The sequence below is a fragment of the Cadophora gregata genome, assembly GCF_030347475.1.
Source record: "Cadophora gregata isolate MNR1 chromosome Unknown scaffold_18, whole genome shotgun sequence".
NCBI classification, from domain to species: domain Eukaryota; kingdom Fungi; phylum Ascomycota; class Leotiomycetes; order Helotiales; family Ploettnerulaceae; genus Cadophora; species Cadophora gregata.
Genome location: NW_026695941.1, coordinates 1,720,756 through 1,743,203, shown reverse-complemented (window position 1 = coordinate 1,743,203; position 22,448 = coordinate 1,720,756). Strand labels below are relative to the sequence as shown.

Genomic DNA, 22,448 nt, shown 5'->3' with positions numbered 1-22,448 from the left:
TGTCTCCATTCTTGCCCATATATCACATTCCAGTCATTTAATACAGATCGGCACATGTCTGATTCGCACCGGCCACACTCGCAGCTACACAGAACCCTCACCTGCCGGTCGCTCTAGACTTCTCGTTGAGGCACACCCAGCATCTAGACACAGCGGTGAACATGAAATTAATCTTGATTATTAAAAGCTATTCCTTGGTGTACCGGAATCTATTGTGATAAACGCCTGACCAACCCACCCAACACTTAATCAAGTCAGAAATGAAAAAAAGCTCAATTTCTGTTCTAACGACACCTCCCTTCAATTATATACATCAAAACAGTATAATGCTCACCATCCATTACAAAACCAAGCTCAACACCGCAATAACCACCAAAGAAAATGCAAGACCAGGACCAAAGGTCGACGCTGCACCAGTATACATCACAGGCGACCCAGTTCCGGTTCCGGTTGGGGTGTCGACATATGGGACAGTTGGTACATCAGTAGCAACGCCGCCATTCTTGCCTGATTCTTGTGGGTAGACTGTCTGGGTCTGTACGGGTGGACCTGCTTGAACGGGAGGTGCGGGTGCGGGTGGTGCTGGTGCGGGTGGTGCAGGTACAGGCTTGTCATATGGTCCACCAGGAGGCTTGTTGTCACCCCCACCAATGGTACCTGGAACGACTGGTTTACAGACGGCACAGGGCTTGACGGTCTCAACCACTGGATAGACGGGCGTAGTGCACGATGGGTCGACGGTAACAACCTGAAGAAGTCAGAAAAATGATCTAGCATTTGATGGGAAAACTTACTTGGTAGACAGTGATTTCTCCTGGAACGGCATTCTTGTGCTGGCAGACACCGCACGCGACAGTCTTGGTGACGTATTCTATGCACGTTAGTATCTAAATGGGCTATGTATAGATTGATCTTACTGGTAACTCCATCCACAACTGAAGTATCCACATAGGTGGAAGGAACGGGTGCCAACGGCGACGTAAGAGTCTGAGTTTCGCATGTTGTTGTGTGTACTGAGTATGTTAGCTACCGTAGAGTGAAGAAGACTTTTGAGCTTACCCAAGTTGCCGTTGATCTCGATGGTGATGTAAATGATAGTGATCTGGATTGTGATCTCAATACCAATGATGATGGAAGGAACAGTGGGGATTGGTCCACTGGTGGAAACTCCAGAAGGTGGCAAAGTACCCGACACGGTCGAAGATGCCGACGAACACACTGTATGGTTGTTAGTAGTGATACCTGGAAAGAATGGATCTTCATACCTTCAGTACTTGGGATCAGTACAACTGGCACACAACCAGGTATCGAAGAAACTTGAACAGTATAACTTGCTTGTAGAACATTGCCAAGTAGACAGAACTGTGCTTCTGAATTCAAGAACGCAGCATTGCTCCATGACAACTCCGGTGTCAATGCGAAGGTGGTTTGGATGTCAGCGGGATCTGGTGTGGCATCAAATTGTACTGCCGAGTATCCAGGGCTGGCAACCACGGCAGAAGCGACTGTAACAGCAGAGCCCGACACAGTTTCAAGTCTACCGCTGGCAATCACAAGTGCTACTGGAGGTGAATCAGTGCAAGCCTCCGTGGCTATCAACTGATCGCCAACCAAAGACAAGTATGATTGGCCTGCGGTCTGTCGCTTCTTCACACTTGGAGCAAACTGGACGGTAAGGAAGAACGAGTTGGAAGTGCTGCTGGGAACCGAGCCCGAGGTTGAACCTGAAGCTGTTGAGCCCTGGTTCGTGGTTGCGGTACCACTCGAAGTAGCAGGTGATCCAGTGGCTGTGGCCGAGGTGAGGTCAGTGGTATCAACTGGTGGACTGGTAGTGGCTGACACATCTGTTGTTGATGAGTTCCAGAATCTCATGGATGTTGACACGAGATCAGAAGTGAAAGATACGGGTGTTGTGGTACCGGGTTCAACCGTGCCTGTTGGTGCTGTAGTTGGCTGCGTAATTGATTCGTCCGCAGTTGTTGAGGCCGTAGGGACGGTTCCTGAGACAATATCGGTGGGCGATGACGTTGAGCTCTCAGGCGGAGAAGTCACTGATCCCTCAGCAGTACTAGTAGTAGCTACATCGGTGTTCGAGGCAGTTACGGATCCCGACTCTGGGACACTGGTTGAAGAATCCGACGCGGGGACGACCGAAGTGGTCTCCGTTGGCTCAGTCGCAGTTGTCGATTCAGTCCCAGTTACGTCAGCTGCCATCGAAGTAGTGGAGAAATCCTCGCTAGACGTCGGCTCAGCAGTAACTGATGCTGGACTTGTTTCCGCAGAGGTGACCGTAGGCTCGGCAGACGAAGACTCTGTCTCTGACGCAAAGCTGACAGTCTCAGTCTCAGTCTCGGTGTCCGTCTCGGTTTCAGAGGACGACTCTTGGGTGGTGGAGGGAAAGTCAGTAGAGAAAGTCTCCGAGGCGGTGATTGAGATATCAGAAATACTGGCGGTGATCGATGGCTCAATCGTAGTATCGGTTTCGCTTGCTGTCTCAGTCTCTGTACTAAAGGACTCCGTTGTCGAGCTGGGGATATCACTGGTGTTTGAATCATCGGCGGTGGTGGAAGAATCGGTAGCCGAGCTCGAGAACTCAGTCGTGGAACTGAAGAACTCGGTGGTCGAGCTTGGGAAATCACTCGAGGTAGAAGACTCCGAAGCGGAACTTGAAGACTCGGTTGTGGAACTGGAGAACACCGTCGTCGAGCTTGTTTCAACAGTGGAGCTAGACTCTGAGGTTGAACTAGCAACAGTTGATGAGCTTGAGGATGGAAGCGGATCAACGACTTCGAAACTGAAGGGATCGCTTCTGGTAGACATCAAACCTTCAAACGTCCACGCAAGGCCGGTGAATACATGGACGCCTAGGTCAAGCTCGGTATTTGCCGTAATGGAAAATGTTCCATCACTACCAGTCTGTCCAGATCCTGCTATCCTGTTCCCTTCAAAGAGGATGATGTTTGCATTTGGAAGCGCAGAGCCCTCAATAGCTGGTGTTCGAGAACTTGCAATTGGAATCTGGTTACTATTCAGACCTGGGCTTGGAGCCACACCAGTAAGGATTGGTGCTTCTGGTAGAATAGTGATGGTGAAAGGTGCACTGAGTTCAGATTGGATTCCTGACACTGATTGTCTGGCAGTAATACCATACACACCTGGTGGTCCTAGTAGCGTAGTTGTCACTGCGAATGCGCCTGTATTTGCATTGGCAGTACCAAATCCAATCAAGGAGCTACCCAGATACAGGGAGATACTAGCCCCTGGAGCTCCCGAACCGACAATATTAGGAGTTGCATCAGAGGTTTGATCGTCACCTACAGGTGCCGAATCAGAACCGATATCAATGCCTGTCAATACAGGTGGCCCTGGGGTGATTGTGATGGTCAGGGGGGTACTGAGTTCTGACTCAAAGCCATTAAAGATATGCTTGGCCACGAACGTGTATACACCAGGTCCCGGAAGTGCACTGACTGGTACTTCATAGGATCCACCTGCTGATGCGGGTGCAGATCCTTCTTGAATCCCTCCTCTCAGAATAATGACCTGTGCGTTGGGAAGAGCGACTCCGACGAAACTTGGAGTCAAAACCGTAGTTTTGAGATCCCCCAGTGGTAAGGAATCGGTTACATCAGTAATCCCAGTAAGGGTGGGCTGCGCCAGTAGGATGGTTACGACAAGAGGAGCACTTTGTGGAGACACGAAACCCAGAGTGGTAGTTTGCACTCCCACAATGTTGTTCGGACCTGCAGCAAGTGGAACAGTCAGCGTGATAGAGAACACACCAGCACCATCTGCGAAGCCGTTTCCGACCTGGACGTTATTCACAAGGAGGGATACGGCAGCATTCGTCGAGGCTGTGCCAGTGATAGTAGGAGTGGTATCGGCAGTCCTAAAGTCTCCTGTGTCTCCCGTATCAGTCGAGGCATCGATGGCGAGAACCGAAGGAGGATTTGGAACATTCGCAACTGTGACAGTGACAGTGGGTGGAGGATTATTCGGGTAAACGTTGACGGGATCGGAGATTGAGAAGACGTGGACACCAGGAGTGGTTGAGACGACAACGACCCAATTCCCAGAACCACTGGTCGTCGTCGTGAATAACACAGCGCCATTGTCAGTAAACAACAGTGGTCTGTTGATCGGACCTGTGCCGGTGAACGTGAGGAGTGTATTAGTTGTGATCTTGTCTCCTGGAACCCCATTGTCCGACCCGGGACTGAAGAAAATTGTGAGAGGTGGGTCAATAATGACTGTGAATGGCGCAGAAAGACCCGAGGAGGTCTGGGTTGCAGGGAAGAATGTCGTTGCAGTAATGATGTTGGTTCCTGACAGGACGGGGAACGGGAATATGAAGGTACCATCCGCCTGCGTCGTCGCGACTCCGATTGGGTTACCATTACGGAGGATGACAATGTTCGATAGCGGCAGGCCTGTTCCAGCAAGGATGGGATCGACAACGTTCGTTCGGCCGTCGGTATTCGAGGGTCCAGTATCAGTCGATGGGACCAGATGGAGCAAGCCTGGCGCCTGTGTCGTTCCGGTTAATGTGACATATGCGGCAGAGGCCACGATGGTACAGGTATGTTGGAAGGTCAAGAGGTACGGCACGGACGGTACGACAGAAAGAGTCTGGGCGACGACGATAGTGGTAAAGAGCCCGCCGTTGAGCTGAAGAGCATTATTGTTGGTAGTGGCAAGCCCGATACCGCTGGTATAAAACCACGGCGGTAAGCTCCCCGTTTCGAAGCTGGGATTGAGGATAGCGTTCACAGGACTCGCGACGCCAATCCTGGTGAGAGAAAAGGCCGTGAAGACTTCGTTTGCGCCGGTGCCGCCAACCGAGATATCTGTGGTAGCGGAGGTGAACAAGACGTTGACCGCTATGGTTTCCCCGCCGGTACAGGCAGGGTTTTTCGGATCTGTAGTGACTCCACTTGGCGGGTTCGCCCAGACGGTACCCGCCGGGACGGCCCGCTTCTCAATCCCTCTCACTTCGAGGCCCACTTCGAGGCCCACTTCGGCCGTGCCGTTCTCATTCTGGTGGTAGAGCGCAGCAAAACCACCGTTCGCATCGAGATATGCGCGATATTGCTCCAGCACATCGGCCTCCCATGCAGCAGTACCGACTTCGAGTTCGCTGCCCGTGGCTTCGCTAGAGGCGAGTATGTTGCCAGATCCAAGCAAGAGCAGAGCTACGCTCCGCCCGATCCATGATGAGTACCTCATCGTTTACGTTTGCGTGGGTACGAGGTCGTTAGCGGTGTTGTCGTTGCAAAGTTTCTTTAATGGGGTAGAGTCGCATCCGCTCCATATATATGGCAGGGGAGATGGGGATCATGATCGACATTCCGCAATTATTGGGGTGGCGTTTGTTATTTTCAGTATACATTCCAGTGCTGAGCCTATGAGACAGATTTTGGTCGCGATGACATGACAACAGCTTATGTGCGGAAATACCCACGTTCTGCTTGTTTCTGAACACTCTCAATGAGGATCGAATGTCTTATTTACCCCTCGCTTGGTGCTCTTGGCAGGGGAATCTGATAATTCGGGAAAGAATGCTGGGCAGGTAACGCATATTTGCAAGCTGCCAAGTGCATTCCTTGCTGTGGCATAATACTCAAAAACCCGCCTCAATAGTGTCTTGCATCATGTTGCTGCAATCGTTGCGAAGTGATTCACATATGCATAATTATGCTTCTTCGAAGTGGAAATAAGAGGCGAATCAACAGCTAGGGTGGGTTATCAAAAATATTTGACATCAATTCGGTCCTGCGAGATCCATTGAAAGAAAGCTGTATCTAGGGATCGTCTTTCTACCCTCTTCCCAAACGCGTATCCCGAGAAATTACGACTGTGTCGCTGCGAACTGCTGATTTGGCAAGATCCTGAGCAGATCGGTTCCCTAATCGGTATACGCCTGAGACATAAAGGGCTGGTAAACATTTCCAATCAACAAGGTTCGCATTCCTAATTCTGGTTCCAGCCTCTCCATTAAAGTTTCGCAAGGCGTTCACCCAATCAAGCCACAAACCATCTTCGAGTACTCTACTCGCTCTGTTGACTCAATTTCGGCTACGACAGTGCCCTGTCGCAGACTAGCACAGTCGACTGGAATGAGGGAAAATCACTATCAATTTTCCATACGAATGGTGAGTCTCCCAGACTGGAGCAGTACGTCCGACACGTCCACGAATTATACAATGCCACTCCATAGTCAGCGCATTCGGCTGTGACTAGGGTGAGAAGTTAGATTGTCTTTCACATGGAAGGGTGTTGAAGCTTTGTGTATTTGTAGCTGGGAATGAAGGGACAGAGATGATTGGGCCCAAGAGGCACTTACTGTCGCCTTTGCATATCACTGTAGCACCGAACATATTCTGTCCGCATATTTGTTTCGTTGAGAACCCAATTCCAGTCAGTGGGCCTTGGTCTCGAGTACCAGCATTCATGTTCATGGCTTCAGCGCCGTAGGAATACGTACAACCGCCATTGAAGTTGCATTCGCCTTTCGTCCCGAAGACCGACGACAAACCATGGATTTTAGAGTGGAGGTAATGTAGGTCTTGGACTAGATGGTGTCGTTCTGGTGATTGGTGAAGGAGGTATCCAAATAGGATCTGGTCTGCAAGGACAACCGTACCTATTGCCTGTGCAGATCGGATTTCCTCCATTGAAACCACCGTTACAGTCGTTGACAGAGCATGAGTCCACTGACCCACAAGTATTCTACATGGTGCGTAAGTCGAGTTGAAAGATTAAGTTTTCCCCAATAGCAGAGAGGTTGATTTAACTTACAGATAATGGAATACGCACGCAATTCGGGAAGTTGCCTCTGCACTGAGCTGTGGTCGAGTTTGAGTCGAAGGTTTCTTTACATCCGTTGAGATCACACGATTGCGCTTGATCACAAGTTTTCTATGATTGATACACGATATTAGAGATTAAATCGCTGACGGCTGCCACAGAGATGAGACTACAATTCACCGACGTAGCTATACAAGCACACCCCTGGAAATTATCCTGGCATCTTGCTACTCCAGATGAATCGAAGCCTCCAGCACAACCATTCATATCTAGCAAGTTTACAATCTGCTCAGGACGAAGAGAAAGCTTTACGTCGAATTGGGATAGTCACTTACCGCAACTTTATTTAGGTCCACACGTGTTCGAGGTAGCTTTACATTGACATCCTTTGAAGAATTCTGTACACACCGCAGAGGGGACTAATCGAGCATATTAATTAGTTCCTGAGGCAAACATGGGTATTATGCGAAGTTCTCGGTTGAATCATCTGGCATTGTCATAGGGAAAATAATCTCCAACACATACCATTTCCAGGGAAAGCCCTTTTACAGTTGTTGAGGTCGCAACTCTGCGGGTCACCACACGTTCCTGGATTAGATGCGCATTGGCACCCTTCGAAATTCTGTCACGGATAATGAGTACAAAGGTAAGCCGGATTCGCTTTGGGCTATACTGACGTGAGTACAGTAAGCAATTCCATTCGAGAGATCGAAAGCTCCTCCACAGCCATTCAGTCCACAGCTCTGTGGAGAGCCGCAAGTATTCTGCAAAGCAGCTGTCAGTAATACGTACCCATCTTCAGATCCAGTGTTTGATTCCTCTGCTGGTGTTCCTTACCGGTGTTGCAGCACACCTGCACCATTTGAAGAAGTTGGTGCATTCGGAGTATTTTTCTGACGTGGTGAACTTTCCCTTACAGTGGTTCAAATCGCCTGGAGTATGTCAGCATCGAATAAACCACTATTTAAGCCAGATTGATACTCACAACTCTGTCATCCTCCGCACGTGTGCGTGGTAGGTGCACATCGGCAGCCGACGAAATTGCCAGCACAGTAGCTGATTCCGTTGGAAAGGTCAAAGGAGCCTGAGCATCCGTTCAAATCGCTACAGCATAATGAGCAAGGACACTGTGGATAACAGATTGGTACGAAGAGTGTATAGATGGACTTACGAGCTTTGTGGAGAGCCGCGTGTATTTGTGGTCACTGTGCACTCGCATCCTATGAAATTCTTCCAACACCGTGGGAAGACTGATATGCCGTTGAATTTCCCTTCACATCCATTTAGATCACTCTGACTACGTTAGCAACGATTCAAGGATACCGTGTTATCGAAGATCCACATGAGTGAGGGTCTTTACCAACTCTGGTGGTTTCCACAGGTATTTGAAGTCGCGGTACACTCTGGCAGAGGCGGAGATATTAGCTTGCAGTAGTGGAATTTTCCTTGATTCATGCAACTTACCACATCCTATGAAATTTTTACTGCAGGTGTTATACGGGACTGAGCCAGAAAATTTGCCTTGGCGATTATTCAAGTCGCTAACCGAGGTCAACAAAAAACTTCCTCAACCAACATGAGGGGCAATTAAGCGAGAATACTGACCAACTTTGATGTGCCCCACACGTATTCGACGCAGCACTACACTCACAACCGATGAAATTCTTCGTGCAAGTAGCATAGGGCACACTGCCCAATAACTTTCCTTCACATGAGTTCAAATCACTTTTGGCGAGTGAGCAGTTGATCGAAGATTGCGCCTGGGGAAATGCTTACCAACTCTGGTGAGGTCCACAGGTCTTCGACGTCGCGGTACACTCGCAGCCTATGGAATTTTTCGTACATGTCACATATGGCACACTTCCTGACAACTGACTATCGCAAAAATTAAGATCGCTTGAAATGATTAGCTTGTGACAAGTCGAAATGAAAGTCTGCTACTTACCAGCTCTGATGGGGTCCACATGTGTTGGATGTCGCTGTACACTCGCAGCCTAAAAAGTTGCCTGTACATTGTGCATATGGTGCCTGTGTGAACCAGGGAGTCAGCATTCGATGTGATGAAGGATACAACTTTCCATTCGTGGTTGTGGCCAGGAATAGTACAGAGACTCTTGTCAAATGTGGTGCATTACGTACAAGGCCATTGAACTGCCCAGCGCACCCATTGAGGTCACAAGACTGGTGTGCACCGCGTACTGTTGAAGTTGCTTTGCACTGGCAACCTGTTCTTGGTCCAGCCTTAGAAACCGGGTATTTGCTGAGGCCATTGAAACTTCCTTGGCAGCTATCCGTGTCGCAGCTTTTGGAGGGACTGCATGGCACTTCATCAATATCAGCACTGTTATAACAAAATATAAAATTCTCAATATTCAAAAGTTCTCTTCATCTAGATTTTGACACGGTGCACAAAATAAAAGGACTGGTTGTACATACATCCAGTTGAAGCAGACCCCAGCAGTGAATATGACCGGTGCGTGCAGAACAGTCAGCGTCCCATGTGGCCCAATACCGGACTTTGAGATAGTGGTGGAGGATGGAGAAGGCTTAGCAAAAACTCCAGCAGCCACACAATCACGATAAGCTGTGTAGAGATAGATGCCAAATGCTTGTCCTTCTCGTGAGCCGCTAGTGTGTTTATTCCTGTCCACCCAACTGTATGGATCAACAGCTGGAGAAAAGATGCCTTCAGAACCTCGAATCTCATCGTATCCTAGAACTTTTCGGTTATTATCAGCCCAAGAGATGGATGAGCTATCGAAATTGCCAGGATCGTTGACTGCCACCCGGTAAGCCATGGCTGAGAGGATTACTGTTCCAGATACCTCACCAAACCGGCTGTTATTACTGAGACAGTTGCGAAGTCAACCACTACTATAGTCTGAGGGCATCGAACCGCCGACAATTTCTTTTATCCAGCCATTCAATTGGCTAGCTTGAAAGGTCGTCGATGGACCTGACAACTTCTGCAAATGGTGCAGTACACGCACTATTCTATACACAGTCCAACCATCACTAGTCGATCAAAGTCCAATGTCTTACGGCTGCGGAATAATGAGCTGGTATCTAGGATTTAAGAAGATTGGGAGTAACAATGTGGCGCTAATTTTGGTCACCGACTTTCAAAACTGAAAACTGGTCTATCTAAACAACATTGGAACTGCTTGGCGTACCCAAGTGCAAACTCAGAAGAAAAGTCTGCATTTCGAATCCTTCCTCCAGGAAACAGGTTCGAACCGATGACAGACAATTGTTTATCGTATTAGCTCCAACAACGTTTCTGCTGGGGTACCCCGTTGCCACGAGTGTGAGGCTTTGTCAATCATGGCCTGAGCCGCAGAATATGGGTTATAGCCCGCTTCGACATCTGCGGCGGCAGTAAACTGTACCTTGTAAATAACGCTTTTGAAAAGCAAAACAAGTATTTTAATTGAGAAAGTCATAGTCGCGTGAATGATCGAGGAGATCAACAATTTTTGCGTCTTGGATCGCAAAAAGAAAACGGCATTATGAGGGCATGGAAACAGTCGCGAGTTATTGAGCCATCGTGCTTATAGCCGTCGGCTATTGCTAATGCACCTGCAGTGATATCACTATTCTGAAAAGATACTTGTGGCCCATTTTTTCTCCATACAGAGGAGGTAGTGTCGTCGCTATGTCTTCGCGACTCGGGGGCAATTATGATAGTGGCCGGCTCCAACACGCAATCCTGTCAAAGGGGGCTTGGCTGATGGTACCGATGTGATTGAGATCAAACTACAAGATCTATGCCCAGTTTGCATTGCAGCAGCAGCAAATGCAAGAAATTATGTACAGCGGGATGCGCCGATTAACGAACTCTCGTACGACGGTCCTAGACGCAACAGCGGTGCCATCTCTCCGCTTGTTGTCGCAGGGAACAATTATCTAAACAACGCACGACGGAGCGTATCTCGGTTTCTCGACCATATCCTGGAAGGAATTTTGAGCATATATGCTGTAGGCGTGGATTGCGTTTGTGCAGAAAATATTGCTACAAATGGAACTACTGCCACATCGAATAGCAGTTTCAGGCTTCTTACCAATACTGCTTCAAATACTGAGCTCCATACGAAAGGAACTTCTCAGGCAACAGCCCAGACTGTTGATGTCATGGCCAGTAAGTGTTGAAGGCCAGTAAGTACTAAGCAAGTTTTGATTTCCCTTCCCCATTGGGTTGATTTGAATGTTTCCTTGATGAATCTGCCTCCTTTTTTGAAAGCAACGCAGTCTCTTCACTTTAGATACGATGTCTGATCTGGCAATTCAACCACAGCTTGTGGCTGGAGGGATCGCCAATTTCGTTATGGAAGTGAAAAGATGGTTGCACCTAGCCGCTTTGGGCAATCAGGTAACCGTCGCTGACGCTACATCTAGATTGTCGATCAATACCTTAACTCCTTGTCCAAGGCCGTCTTCTGCGGGATGACCTATTCCACCAGCTCCTAATCAAGCCCCTTTTCGGCAAGTTGGACTAGTTCTCAACAATCGAGAAGCTGCTTCGGGTTTAACAGTGACTTTCCCAAATCTAGTAAGTTATTACCTGATCAGGATCTGCTGACTCGAGTTCTTCAAATGGCTATCATGAGTCCTTTGATATTTGCGTAGTTACTGCCCATGTCAGCAGCCATCCGTTAAAATACGAGCTAGTACAGGCATCAGACTTTGCAGGCTATCGTTCTCAAAATAAGAGATGGACACTTTGAAGGACATATTTTAGACAGTGAAGCATACACCAGCATAACCTCCAAAGCTGATGGCGTTAGTTCTCGGCCAACAACATAGTCCTGTCATATATATTACAATCCTCCAATTGACTTTTATTGATATCCATTGTCCTGTATCTTCCCACACTGAAAATTGAATAGGCGACGTTAGCTGCAAATAATCGCCGATGTAGAGCAGGAAAAGACAGCGCCAAAAAACTGGAACATCATAAAAACGTTTCATCTATTCTGGAAGAAGCGGTATGAGTTATATGTGGAGTACACGGACATGCCGTGTCGGGAGATCTTTATATAAAGAAGAATCACTCATAATGGATATTGAAAATTCAGAAGGGCGATCAATTCAGTGCGTTGACTCTAGAGCCCAGTCCATCTTCAGAATGGCGTACGGGTCCTTCGCAAGATAAAGGCATTTGCTTTGTGTAAAACACTGTCAACGAAAGCAGTGGCAAAAGCTTTGAGAGTGAGGTGGAACTCAAGACAAGCCAAAAAATAATTTGGACAGCTCAATTATTCATATCATTCATTACACAATATTATATTCTCCATCATACACGGTAGCAATACTCCTCAAAGCACGGTTTACAACTCTCCGGTACGTCAAGCGCTCCAGCATCCAGAATCGCACAGCCCAGACACTGCGCCCACTCCTTGCTATTATCCCGACTCATCACCGCCTTTCCATTCTCGATAATCGCCGCCGTGACAGCCTTCGAAGTCTGCATCGTGAACGTCGCAATCCCACTCTCATACGTATCCGCCCGGTTAGGAACCCAAACCAAAGTCGTAGTAGCAGGATCGTTGCATCCGAAGAAGATGGGATCTCCAGAAGCATATTTGGCGGAGTTCACTTCTGGTGAAGGTACGACGGGCATGCGAGTCAAGCCGGCAGATACAGCAGCAAGGTATGAGTTGTAAATGGCTGTTCCGTTGGGGTATGCGGGGAGAGAGGCGTCATCTCCATTGTTGTCGTTGACGATGAGGAGGCTGACGTTTCGAGCGGGGATGAGGTGAGGGAAGATAGGACTTGTTTGACCGGTTTCGCCTCCGTCAACCATGTGCAATGTTTTCTGGTCTGAGACTCCTGGTGCGGACGATAGACCGTAAAATGGATTAGGATACAACGCATAAAACGCATCGATAGCCTGAGCGAGATTCTCCGTCAAGTTGGGTAAAAGAGTTTCCAAAGCGATGATGGCCTCTCCTAGATCACTTGGGTAGGCTATTCCTAGACTTGCTGTGCAGAAGGCATCCAGTGTAGGTGCGAGGGGTGTGACGATCTCAGCAAGATCATTGAAGATATGCGAGGAAGTTCCAAGAACGAAGCCGAGATTGTCGAAACCGGTAAAGCACGTTCCGTTTGGCGATGACCCAAGGTATTTACTTGGTGTGAAAGCATTGACATCGGCGCCCCAGGATCCAGTCTCAAATGGAGTCAGCTCCCAAACCGACGCGTTTTTGTCCGGTACGCATGCCTCGTCCTTGATATCTGTGTTGAGAGCTGCGATGATCGGGTACGGAGTGTTGTGGGAGATGAAGTTAGACTTTTTCTGGATTCCGGAAAGCGTGCTGGCAACACCCCCTTTCCCGCCATCCAGGAGTTGGTAGCTCAGAAGACGTGCCCAAAGATCTGTTAGGGTCGATGTGAACCCAGCCGATTCCTTATCCTTGATATCGCCCAGGATTTGAGCGTAGGCAAAAAGCGTCAAAATCCCATTGGGGGCGAGAAGTCCATTGTTGAATGCTGAGCTCCACTGGTTTGACAGGAGGCTGCTGATGGTGGGGAAATCGTGATCGGCCATCGATGAGAGAAGCCATGAGCCCCCAGAAAGTGCCGATGTGTAACTGATGGCTTGGTACAAACCGCTGGTACTGACGGAACTGTCTCTAGAATCCATGGCCTGGATGACACCCGCTCCTGTAAGAAGCGCACGGTATGCTCCTCCACTTATGGACAAACCCAATGTTGGAAGGTCACCAGTTGTGTCGAACTCGGGATTCGTTTTCTCAAGCCATGACCGAAGAGCATCATCGGCCAAGAACTTGCGTGCAGTTCGGTATGCACTCTCGTCTTTAAAAAGTCCATTCGCGACTCGAACAAGTGATGCAGGGCATGTTGCTGGCGTAGGTGCGTATGCTGACTTGGCGATTGCGCCACTGAACAGCGCCGAGGCGAGGAGGAGAACAGAGAACATGGCAAAGGCCGGAGAACTGAAATGACAGACTGGGCACAGCGAAGCAGGCTGGAGAAAAAGAAAGATCTCGCGAGGAGAAGGAACTTACTGGAGTTATAGCACCAGGTCAGATGAACGGTGGATACTTCAGATCAGCTAGTCATGGCAATCAAGTGATCAATGTTCAGTGGAGCCAGAAGTTTTATTGAGAATATACTGAGAAGATGCTTGCACTTTGTGGGGTAATCGATGCTTGAACGGAAATGAAATCCCAATTCGGCCAGGTTCCACAAAGAAGAAACTTCAAAATCTGGGGTAGGCTAAACCCCGGAACCTGAAGTGACAATAACACAGTGTCGTGACATAAAGACTTGCAGATTTGCGGTGAAAACAGCAAAAGAGACATGCGCATCAAAGGATATTTGGTTTGAATAGCTGTTCTTGTCATATAGTTAGGATGAGATGCCTGGTATCAATCTCGAACGTTCGAATTGATGTTGGTTTTCTGGTCCGGGTATTGTGGGTACAATCTTGATATCGCCGCTTGTCTCAAAGGAGCCTCCGAAATGGATACCGGCGACTGGCACAGACCTCGTTACCCAGATTCAACCCGGCACATGTGGGTAAACAAGTAATCAAGAGGGAACCGTGTACGGAGAGAGGTCGCGTACAAAATATGAAAAGGGGTTCAAGTGGAGCCTCAAAAGGCTCAACAATTGCACAATCCGGGTATCTTGTTAAGCGTGGCGCGCGCACTCTTAATGGACGGCACCCACGTCTCGCTTGTCAGCCCCTTTTCGCATGTATATTTACCAAGCGACGTGGAGTTCGAACACCGTACCTATTGTGCAACTCTACCCACTCTACGCCCTCATTTGACGAGAGATTTCTTCCTCCTACTGGCAATTCCAGCACTATTTCGCATACCCACGATACACTGCTCACAATTGCCTAATCCGTAAAATTCCCCGCCATTCCCGAACGGGGTTTCCGTCAGATTATACTTGGTATCGAAGCCTCCTGCTGACCAGCCAATATAGCCGAGGTACGCATCTGGATTTGCGTTGATGAACATCAATGTAGTGCAGAGGTTGGTCATGCACTAAACCGTCAGTGAATGTATTTTTGCAGGATGCTGTACGTACCGAAGGAGAGTTGCCGCCCCCAGTCTCACTCAGCAGAGCCATTCTGTTGTTCGCAACCAAGAAACTCGCCAGGGGTTTGAAAGTATCCTCAATATGATTCGACACACATTCCAGGTGCTGCCCGCTTCCGTCCACATCGAGGTACTTGTGCACATCGAAAATCAAGCTCGTGTTTGTCCCATCTGGATTTTGTACCGTGCTCAGATTCCCAGCCGATCCATTGCTGACGAAAGTCTGCGCACCAGAGAAGTCATTTCCTGGAAGGAGGATCATCTGGGTGGTGGCGCCCGCGGCTCGGATGGCTGTGACTGCAGCTTGAACACTTTCAGCCCAGAGTTTCATGTCCGGGATATCGTGAGGTTCGTTCATGATGCCGAAGACGACTTTGGATTCATTTGCGTACTAGAGATATCAGCGCTGTCGAGGTAGGTAGGGGAGTCACTAACCTTCTTTGCGATCTGGGACCAGAGGTTCGCGAATTCTGCATTGGATGGGCCACCTTGACCGATGATCTTGCCCTCGAATCGAGCATAGTTGTGGATATCGATGGCACAGTGAGCGCCGGTTGCAAGGCAGGCTTTGACGAGTAGGTCGTACTTGCTTGCGTTGGCCACGTCCAAAGTTCCGCTAATATTTGTTGCAGCATTGTCCCCAGACGCAGACGCAAGAGTATTGCTGTTGATCAGGAATTGCCAGCTGACGGCTGAATGTAGTTCTCCTTTAGCTTGTCTCAACCAACCGGGGAGGTAGCTTACGCATCCGAAAGATATTGAGGTTATCATCTTTCGCAAAATGCTGCATCTGAGCTGCGCCATCGCTGAATCCAAGCTGTTGAAGAGGAGGATTCGCATTTGCTAAAACAGCTTTACCCTTGACTGGTTATCAGAGATGTAGGATTGTACGCGACCAATTTGAACATACCATGATATCTGTCCCAAACTCGAAGCCTGCGATATTTACTCCCTGTCATTATTATCAGCAACGACAGCAATGTGGTCTGGGAAGCACACACTGCCAGAGGAGAAGCCGCCGAAGCCAGCGCGACAAAGTTCAGAATCGAAAAAAACAACATGACTAAAGAATGCGATGGACTACTCCGGGCGAACTCTCACTAGGAAAGTACAAGTCCTGATATACTCCTGTGCGACATGTCGATGGGACGACACATCAAATCTAACATCGGAAAAAGCCAAAGAAATTGGGACATCTCATCTTCTTAAGACGACGTGCTGTATATGCGACACCACTTGCCTCGGACATACATCCTCAAGATAATGATGCCTTCCAACCCAGCGCACGATTAAAATCAAGCTTTCAATGCCCATCTTGGATGAAAAGCATCTCGATACCAGAAACGCTCATCTCAACCAATCGCTCACAGCAGATTCAAGAGAACGTCCATGCATCGCCCCATCGTGACTTTTGCGCAGATCACCGATGAGACAAACCTTGCTTGAGAATCGAATATGCGTTACTGTAGGGCGAAGTGACAGGACAGGGTTGAACTTCTTATCCGGGTTTCGCAGTTGAAGTAGATCGGATGAAAAGATAACGCGATGACTCCGTGGGAACTTGATGAAGATTGGAAAGTCTTTTGAAAGCAAAATACTCGCGGCATTCAACGAGATGAAAGACACGCAATTCAAGGCATTGGAAAACGACTGAGCAGCTCAAAGAAGAATATCGACACCTCTTGTCCAAGAAGAAAAGGAAGATTCGACAAAGCGTTATTGTTTCTCAAAAGATTGAAATTGATCTTCGACTCCTCATTTACCTACAGTAGCTAGGTACTAGCCGGTGGGGAAAGGGAGTTGTTGACACAACTCCAGCATTCCACCCCAAATTGAAACAAATTCTTCGTCGGGTCTGCGCGACGCAGACAGGTCAAGCACTTTTACCCCATCATCACGTGACATTCTGACCATGTTTACCTTACCTTAGGTAGCCGTGCGTCCTGGATGGCAATATTGTGCTTGCCAGCTGACAGGCGGTTTCCGAGATAAAAAAATTGCCAGCTAATCATGGTTTGCAGGACTCCATCTTGGTGCGTTCTAGATAGAATAAGGCAATATACTTCCCTGGTTGAACAAGGGCCAAATTGGAAGATTTGAAGGTTCGTATGCACTCATGGTGAGGACCGCACTTTACATGTGAAGCAGACAAAAGCTCGGTATAAGGTTTGGAGGTAATTCATCTCTCATTATCCATTACATATATATTCATTCATTTCAAAAACATTCATCTCATACCATATCTATCACTTATCACCCACCACCATCAGCACTCACAACCCATCCCTCACAACCCCACAACAAACCACCCAATCGCCATCTGAAAGACTAACATACCCACCCACAATCCCCTCTGAACGGTATTCACCGGCGCCTTACCCGTAAACACGCTGCTCGACGAGGCCGACGGGCCGGAAGCGGTAGAGTTGCTCGATGGCGATGCGCCACTGCCGCGGGCGAGGCCGAGACACTCGGCCATGTTGAAGAAGATGTCGATGTTGCCGTAGACGCCGCCGAAGAGCTCTTGGCAGGGGCCCATGGCGAAGACGGGGACGTCGGTGAGGGAGTGGACGCCTTGGGCTTCGTATCTGTTGGAGTTTGGGTTAGCATTTATTTGAAAGGGGAGAGAGGGGGGGCTTAAGATTGAGGAGGTAGGGAAAAATGGGAGAGGGAGACAAACGTTTGGATGGTTCCGTTGACGATAAATCCATCTGGGTTATCGGTTGGGTTGACGTAGTAATCGTTTGATGGGAAGCCAGTGATGTTGGTAGCTGGGAGACGAGGTCCAGACTTGTGGACCTTGTAGTTCTCCCTAACATCAGGATGAGCTCCAACTCCTTGAGCAAGAGTATATCTGGGATCCCAGTTGACGGGGAAGTTGACACCGGTGTTGTATGAGATGCTGGCGTTGGTGACGGTGTACTGGCTCAGTCCGGAGTTCTGGTAGACACCGATGGCGTTGCGCTTCTCGCGGTCGTTGCCTTGGGAGCTGAGGTATGTGGTGTCAGCGGATCCGAAGACGTCGAATCCGTGGCCGTGATCGGCAGTGACGATGATGAGAGTGTTGTTCAACTCGCCAAGCTCAGTCAATCTCTCGATGGTGGCCTTGACAGTATCATCCAACTCCAAAAGATCACCCAATGCACGATCGTAATCAAGAGTGTGCATCTGTTTGTCGATGGAAGCAGCCTCTGACATCATGAAGAAACCCTTGTCTCCACCACGCTCGTGGAGAATATCGATGGCCTTGAGCGTCATCTCCTTGAGTCCAGGGAGATCAAGAGCAGGTTGCTTGTTGCCGGATGGGTCATTGGTGGTCTTGTTCAGGTTGGCCTTGTAGACATTTCTGTCAAGCCAAACGGGAAGGTTGGAAGTACAGAAGATACCAAGTGCCTTGTTGTCGGCTGTGAGTGCCTCGAGAGAAGTCTTATTCATTGAAACAGAGTATCCAGCATTGGCGAACTCTTGGTAGTAATCCTTGCGTTGGTATGATCCTGATCCAGCAATGAACTGTTCAGCACCGGCACCAAAGAACACATCAGCTCCAGAGTATGGGGTCCAAGTGTAGTTGGTGACTCCACGAAGAGACTGTTCGATCAAAGCACCGTATTGTGAACGAGCTCGGGTGTGTCCAGTCAAGGCAATTGGGGTTGCATCTGCGATGAAAGCTGTGCTGACAACACCAATGGCACTTCCCCAAATACGAGTGAGCAACTCGACAATGGTCTCAACCTTGGGATCATCGAAGGGATCCGCACTTGAATCGGCATAAACTCCCATAGCATTGACGCTTGACTTGTGTCCAGAGTAAAGTGCTGATGCGGAGTTGGCAGAATCGGTGATGTAGCTGTCGAGGGAGTGTGTCTTGTTCTGTTAGCTTGATCATGAAAAGGGTGTGGCATACTTACCATTTGATGTCCCAGCACTGGGAACTTGTCCATTTGCATAGTAGTCTGGTACTTTCCATTGATGCTCTTGTGTCCGATCAAGCGTGCTGCCGTGATCATATTGGTGGTCATACCGTCACCTGAGTTGAATTAGATTACCGTTCGTCTTGATGGAAGAAATAGGCATACCAATGAAGAGAATTACGTTCTTAGCACGCTTCTGCTCTTGAAGTGGGCGTACGACCCAATTGGCGACTGTCTTGGTGCCATTGTAGTAGCTAAGAGTGGCAGTGTACTCTCCAGGCTCGTACAAGGCAACTCGTCTGTATGCCTTGGAAGTGACACGAACTACCGATGGAGTTTTGGCATCTTGAGCGAAGAGGTCTTCATACCAGGTAAAATTCCAGCGTTCAAGAGTGGGTTCGGCAATCTTGAAGAAGGAGGTTGCTGGCTGAGCTGCACCACCAGCTTTGGCAATTGTGAAGCTGAAGTTGGGATCAGGGATACCTCCATTTGCCTCGGAACCATTGACTGGGGCATGGACCTATTCTAGTGTCAGAAGGTAGCTCAATTGAAGTCCAATTGGCTCCACAAACCTCCAAACGAATGTCAAAGTATTGTCCAGCGAGGAAATCGGTCTGATCAGGAGGAAGGACACAACCCAAAGCTTCATGGCGGGGTCAGCACTGCGGGGAAGCTTTGGGAACACAGCAAAAACTCACTGGGACAAGCTCCAAGACGCTGGAATGTTTGTGCAGCTGTCAAGGTAACGATCGACGAGACCGCCAGAGCGATTCTGGATACTGAAACCATGGCTGTGGCTGGTAGGAATGGACAGTGTCACAGCTGATTGACTGACTGACGGAACTCAATTGGAAGCTGGGAGCTGTAGCTGTAGCTGTCGCTGAAGCTGTACTGGGAGCAGCTGTAGCTTGCTGCAGACATCAAGGTCCCTTCGTTCTTATATATGAACCTGCTACTGTACCTGCCATCATCGGACCCGATCGTCAGGTACGCAATGGCAAGGGTAGCTACAGCAGCTAGCTGTCTACCCATCGAGAAAATGCGTGCTGGGACCAAGGTTTGCCAGTCTTTGGTGAACCTGGCTCGCCTGGCCATGATAGTTTGTGCCCTTGGGGATGCAAATCCTTCCTGGTGACAGCATGAACATCGGACGACGATGAATCAGTGAGGAGAACCATCGCACGTGTCGGGTGCTTGTCCCTTGGCAGCGTCTTGGCCACAGCAGCCACAGTGATCTATCACTATGTACCTGCCTGTTGCAGCGATGCTGATTGCTGCGTCTCTGGGGCCGGGGCCGGGGCCGGGGCCGGGGCCGGGGGGAGCTGTATCCTGTACGCCAAGGGCCGACGATGAGGGAAGAGGCGGCGGTTCTTCTGTCGGAGCTCTGGAAAAGATCGAAAAATATCGAGGGGAAGTCTGACAAAGTCTGACGGGGTGTGGTCGAGAGCGTGCTATTCTGCTGGGGGGTGATTCGCTGGGGACGGGGTTGCCAAGTGGGGTGGCTGGAATCAAGCATGGGGCTGGTCTCCACAGGGCGTTGTGATGGGGAGGGGGACGGGCTGCGGGGGAGTCCGATAAAGTGAGAGAGAATCCCCCACGTGCGATACGGATCGTGAAAATACTGGTTGTGAGCTTGCCGCTCCACTGTTGTTGGATTGAATGATGTTGTTGTAGGGATAAAAAAGAAGAGAGAAGGCTGAACTTCTTTGAACTGCGCTGGACCTGGACAGGAATTGGTTGCTGGCGGATAATTCTCGGGCATGTCCGTGTCTTGGAATTCATGTCAATTAATTGCAATTAGGGCAGCTACTGGAATATCCTTCTGGCTTCAACAAACAACTAGCCCCCACGGCATCAAGTCATGACGCCGGGCACTTGAAAGCTTAAACGGCAGACAATCTGAGTGACGAATTTAGTGCCATTGCCTAATGCTGATAGAGCAAAATTCTGGTCGAGCATCGACGAAACTGTCCAAGTCTTTAAGATAAAGCAGTGCAGTGCATCTGCCGCTCGAAATGTGGATAAAGTCGAGAATTTCTCTCCTCCAAATCCTTAACATGTTAAATAAAGAATGCGTCTCTGAAGATATCATGTTCCCAAACGAGAATCATGTACAAGCAAAGACCCGAACATGGTCCCATCCAGAGCTAGGCTCAACTCGCAATCACTGACCTTGATTATTTTCACAGGCTAAGCTCAAATCCAGTCATCATAAACATCGCTAAACAGAAACATTAATCAACATCGACTTCACGCTCAAATACTCCTGAATCCCATGGGCTCCTCCCTCACGACCATACCCACTCTCCTTGACACCAACCAACGGATTCTCAGCCGCACTCAACATACCCTGATTGATACCCACCATTCCAACCTCAAGTGCTTCAGCTACACGCCAGGATCTGGCGATATTCTCGGTAATGACAAACGCTCCAAGACCGACATCACAGTCATTAGCGATGCTGTTGGCTTCTTCTTCCGTGTCGAATTTATACAGACCGACGACAGGAGCAAATGTTTCTTCGCGGGTGGTTAACATCTCCTTGCTCTTATTGGTGATGATGGTAGGTTGGATGAAATATCCTTTCGCTCCTTCCACTGGAGCACTACCCAGAATGAGACTTGGCCACCAAGTATCTTCGCATCTGTTTCTCTCCATCAGTCTTGCATCATGGCATCTCTCAGTCAAGTCAGAATAAGTCTCCCTACCATCGATATATATGCATCCTCGCCTTCTCAACCGCCCTCTCATGCGTCAACGGCCCAACACTAAGGTAATCAACCCCCTCCTCCGTCCCCCTCCTCCGTTCCCCTCCTCCGTCCGCCTCCCCACCCCCAATCCTCCCCCTCAACTCCCGCATCCACCCCCTCAACCTCTCCGCAAAAAACCTCATAAACCCACCCCACTCTGCACCACCAAGATCCTATCAGCAGTAAGTTAACACACATCTGCCCTGAATTCCTCAACTTGGCAACCAACCAGACACACGCCTCGACCGCCGTCTCAATCTCAATCTCAATCCTCGCATCATCAAACCAACATTACAGGGTGAGTTTCCCCCGACCCCCGAGCTCCAAACTCATGTTCTTGACCGTTCCGGCGCAGTACTGCGCAGCGAGAATCTTGCCCACGCGGGGTGTGCTGCCCGTGAAGGAGACCTTTTTTTTTTAACGAGCTTGTTACATGGTGCAGAGCTCACGGCCTACCTAGACGTCGGCGACGAGGTTGAAGTGTTGTGATGATGTTGATTGTTCCTGGGGGGAAGCAAACCTAGCTGCTTCGGTTGCGAGGATGAGGACGGCTTGGGTGAGGGCGCGGAGTGGGGGGGCTTCGCCTGCTGGTTTCCAGACCTAGATTTCGATCATGTCAACTTCAACTCAATTCAACTTATCTCATTCTCAAACTCAAATCCAATTCAAACCCCACCCCAAACACCAACCTTGGACCTCTAAAAACGAACAAAGAATAAGAGCGCGGTGACCCAGTGGCCGTTGATGAAGGCTCTGGTTTGGAGGAGGTCTTTGCGTTTGAGGTCTGAGAGGGAGAAGGGGTGGCATCTTGAAGTCTGCTTCGCTTGTGTGTTTGTTTGGTTTGCATTCGTTCGCTTGGGTGTGTTGAGTTGTTTATAGAGTCTTGTTGTTGACTATGAACTTG

At 49.1% G+C, this 22,448-nt stretch overlaps 6 protein-coding genes across 7 annotated transcripts; all 6 read right to left on the bottom strand.

Moving 5' to 3' along the window:
- Positions 1 to 165: 165 nt before the first annotated feature.
- Positions 166 to 5,327, bottom strand: ONS95_006977 (uncharacterized protein). Its single transcript, XM_058500464.1, has 5 exons — positions 1,266 to 5,327; positions 1,060 to 1,218; positions 918 to 1,013; positions 795 to 871; positions 166 to 748 (listed from the first exon to the last, which is right to left on the bottom strand). The coding sequence occupies exons 1-5, from the start codon at positions 5,224 to 5,226 to the stop codon at positions 341 to 343; spliced, it is 4,701 nt and encodes a 1,566-aa protein (XP_058350302.1). The 5' UTR covers positions 5,227 to 5,327; the 3' UTR covers positions 166 to 340.
- A 3,767-nt stretch (positions 5,328 to 9,094) lies between these two features.
- Positions 9,095 to 9,605, bottom strand: ONS95_006976 (uncharacterized protein; the record flags this gene model as incomplete). The annotated part of the gene is made up of 2 exons (XM_058500463.1): positions 9,095 to 9,131; positions 9,244 to 9,605. 2 exons carry the CDS (start codon positions 9,603 to 9,605, stop codon positions 9,095 to 9,097), a joined length of 399 nt encoding a protein of 132 aa, XP_058350301.1.
- Positions 9,606 to 12,052: 2,447 nt separating this feature from the next.
- On the bottom strand, positions 12,053 to 13,791 carry ONS95_006975 (uncharacterized protein). Its single transcript, XM_058500462.1, has one exon. It carries the CDS (start codon positions 13,745 to 13,747, stop codon positions 12,101 to 12,103), a length of 1,647 nt encoding a protein of 548 aa, XP_058350300.1. The 5' UTR covers positions 13,748 to 13,791; the 3' UTR covers positions 12,053 to 12,100.
- Positions 13,792 to 13,865: 74 nt separating this feature from the next.
- On the bottom strand, positions 13,866 to 16,627 carry ONS95_006974 (uncharacterized protein). 2 transcript variants are annotated; one of them, XM_058500461.1, is made up of 7 exons: positions 15,884 to 16,627; positions 15,793 to 15,834; positions 15,627 to 15,741; positions 15,318 to 15,574; positions 14,872 to 15,273; positions 14,568 to 14,828; positions 13,866 to 14,504 (listed from the first exon to the last, which is right to left on the bottom strand). In XM_058500461.1, exons 1-6 carry the CDS (start codon positions 15,941 to 15,943, stop codon positions 14,598 to 14,600), a joined length of 1,107 nt encoding a protein of 368 aa, XP_058350299.1. In that variant the 5' UTR covers positions 15,944 to 16,627; the 3' UTR covers positions 13,866 to 14,504; positions 14,568 to 14,597. The 2 variants fall into 2 exon arrangements, with proteins under 2 accessions (XP_058350299.1, XP_058350298.1); XM_058500460.1 differs by having other exon boundaries at positions 13,866 to 14,828; positions 15,318 to 15,741.
- A 410-nt stretch (positions 16,628 to 17,037) lies between these two features.
- On the bottom strand, positions 17,038 to 20,159 carry ONS95_006973 (uncharacterized protein). The gene is made up of 6 exons (XM_058500459.1): positions 19,492 to 20,159; positions 19,366 to 19,436; positions 18,959 to 19,313; positions 18,791 to 18,909; positions 17,563 to 18,746; positions 17,038 to 17,470 (listed from the first exon to the last, which is right to left on the bottom strand). Exons 1-6 carry the CDS (start codon positions 19,580 to 19,582, stop codon positions 17,170 to 17,172), a joined length of 2,121 nt encoding a protein of 706 aa, XP_058350297.1. The 5' UTR covers positions 19,583 to 20,159; the 3' UTR covers positions 17,038 to 17,169.
- A 550-nt stretch (positions 20,160 to 20,709) lies between these two features.
- Positions 20,710 to 21,583, bottom strand: ONS95_006972 (uncharacterized protein). The gene has a single exon (XM_058500458.1). It carries the CDS (start codon positions 21,543 to 21,545, stop codon positions 21,015 to 21,017), a length of 531 nt encoding a protein of 176 aa, XP_058350296.1. The 5' UTR covers positions 21,546 to 21,583; the 3' UTR covers positions 20,710 to 21,014.
- Positions 21,584 to 22,448: the final 865 nt, after the last annotated feature.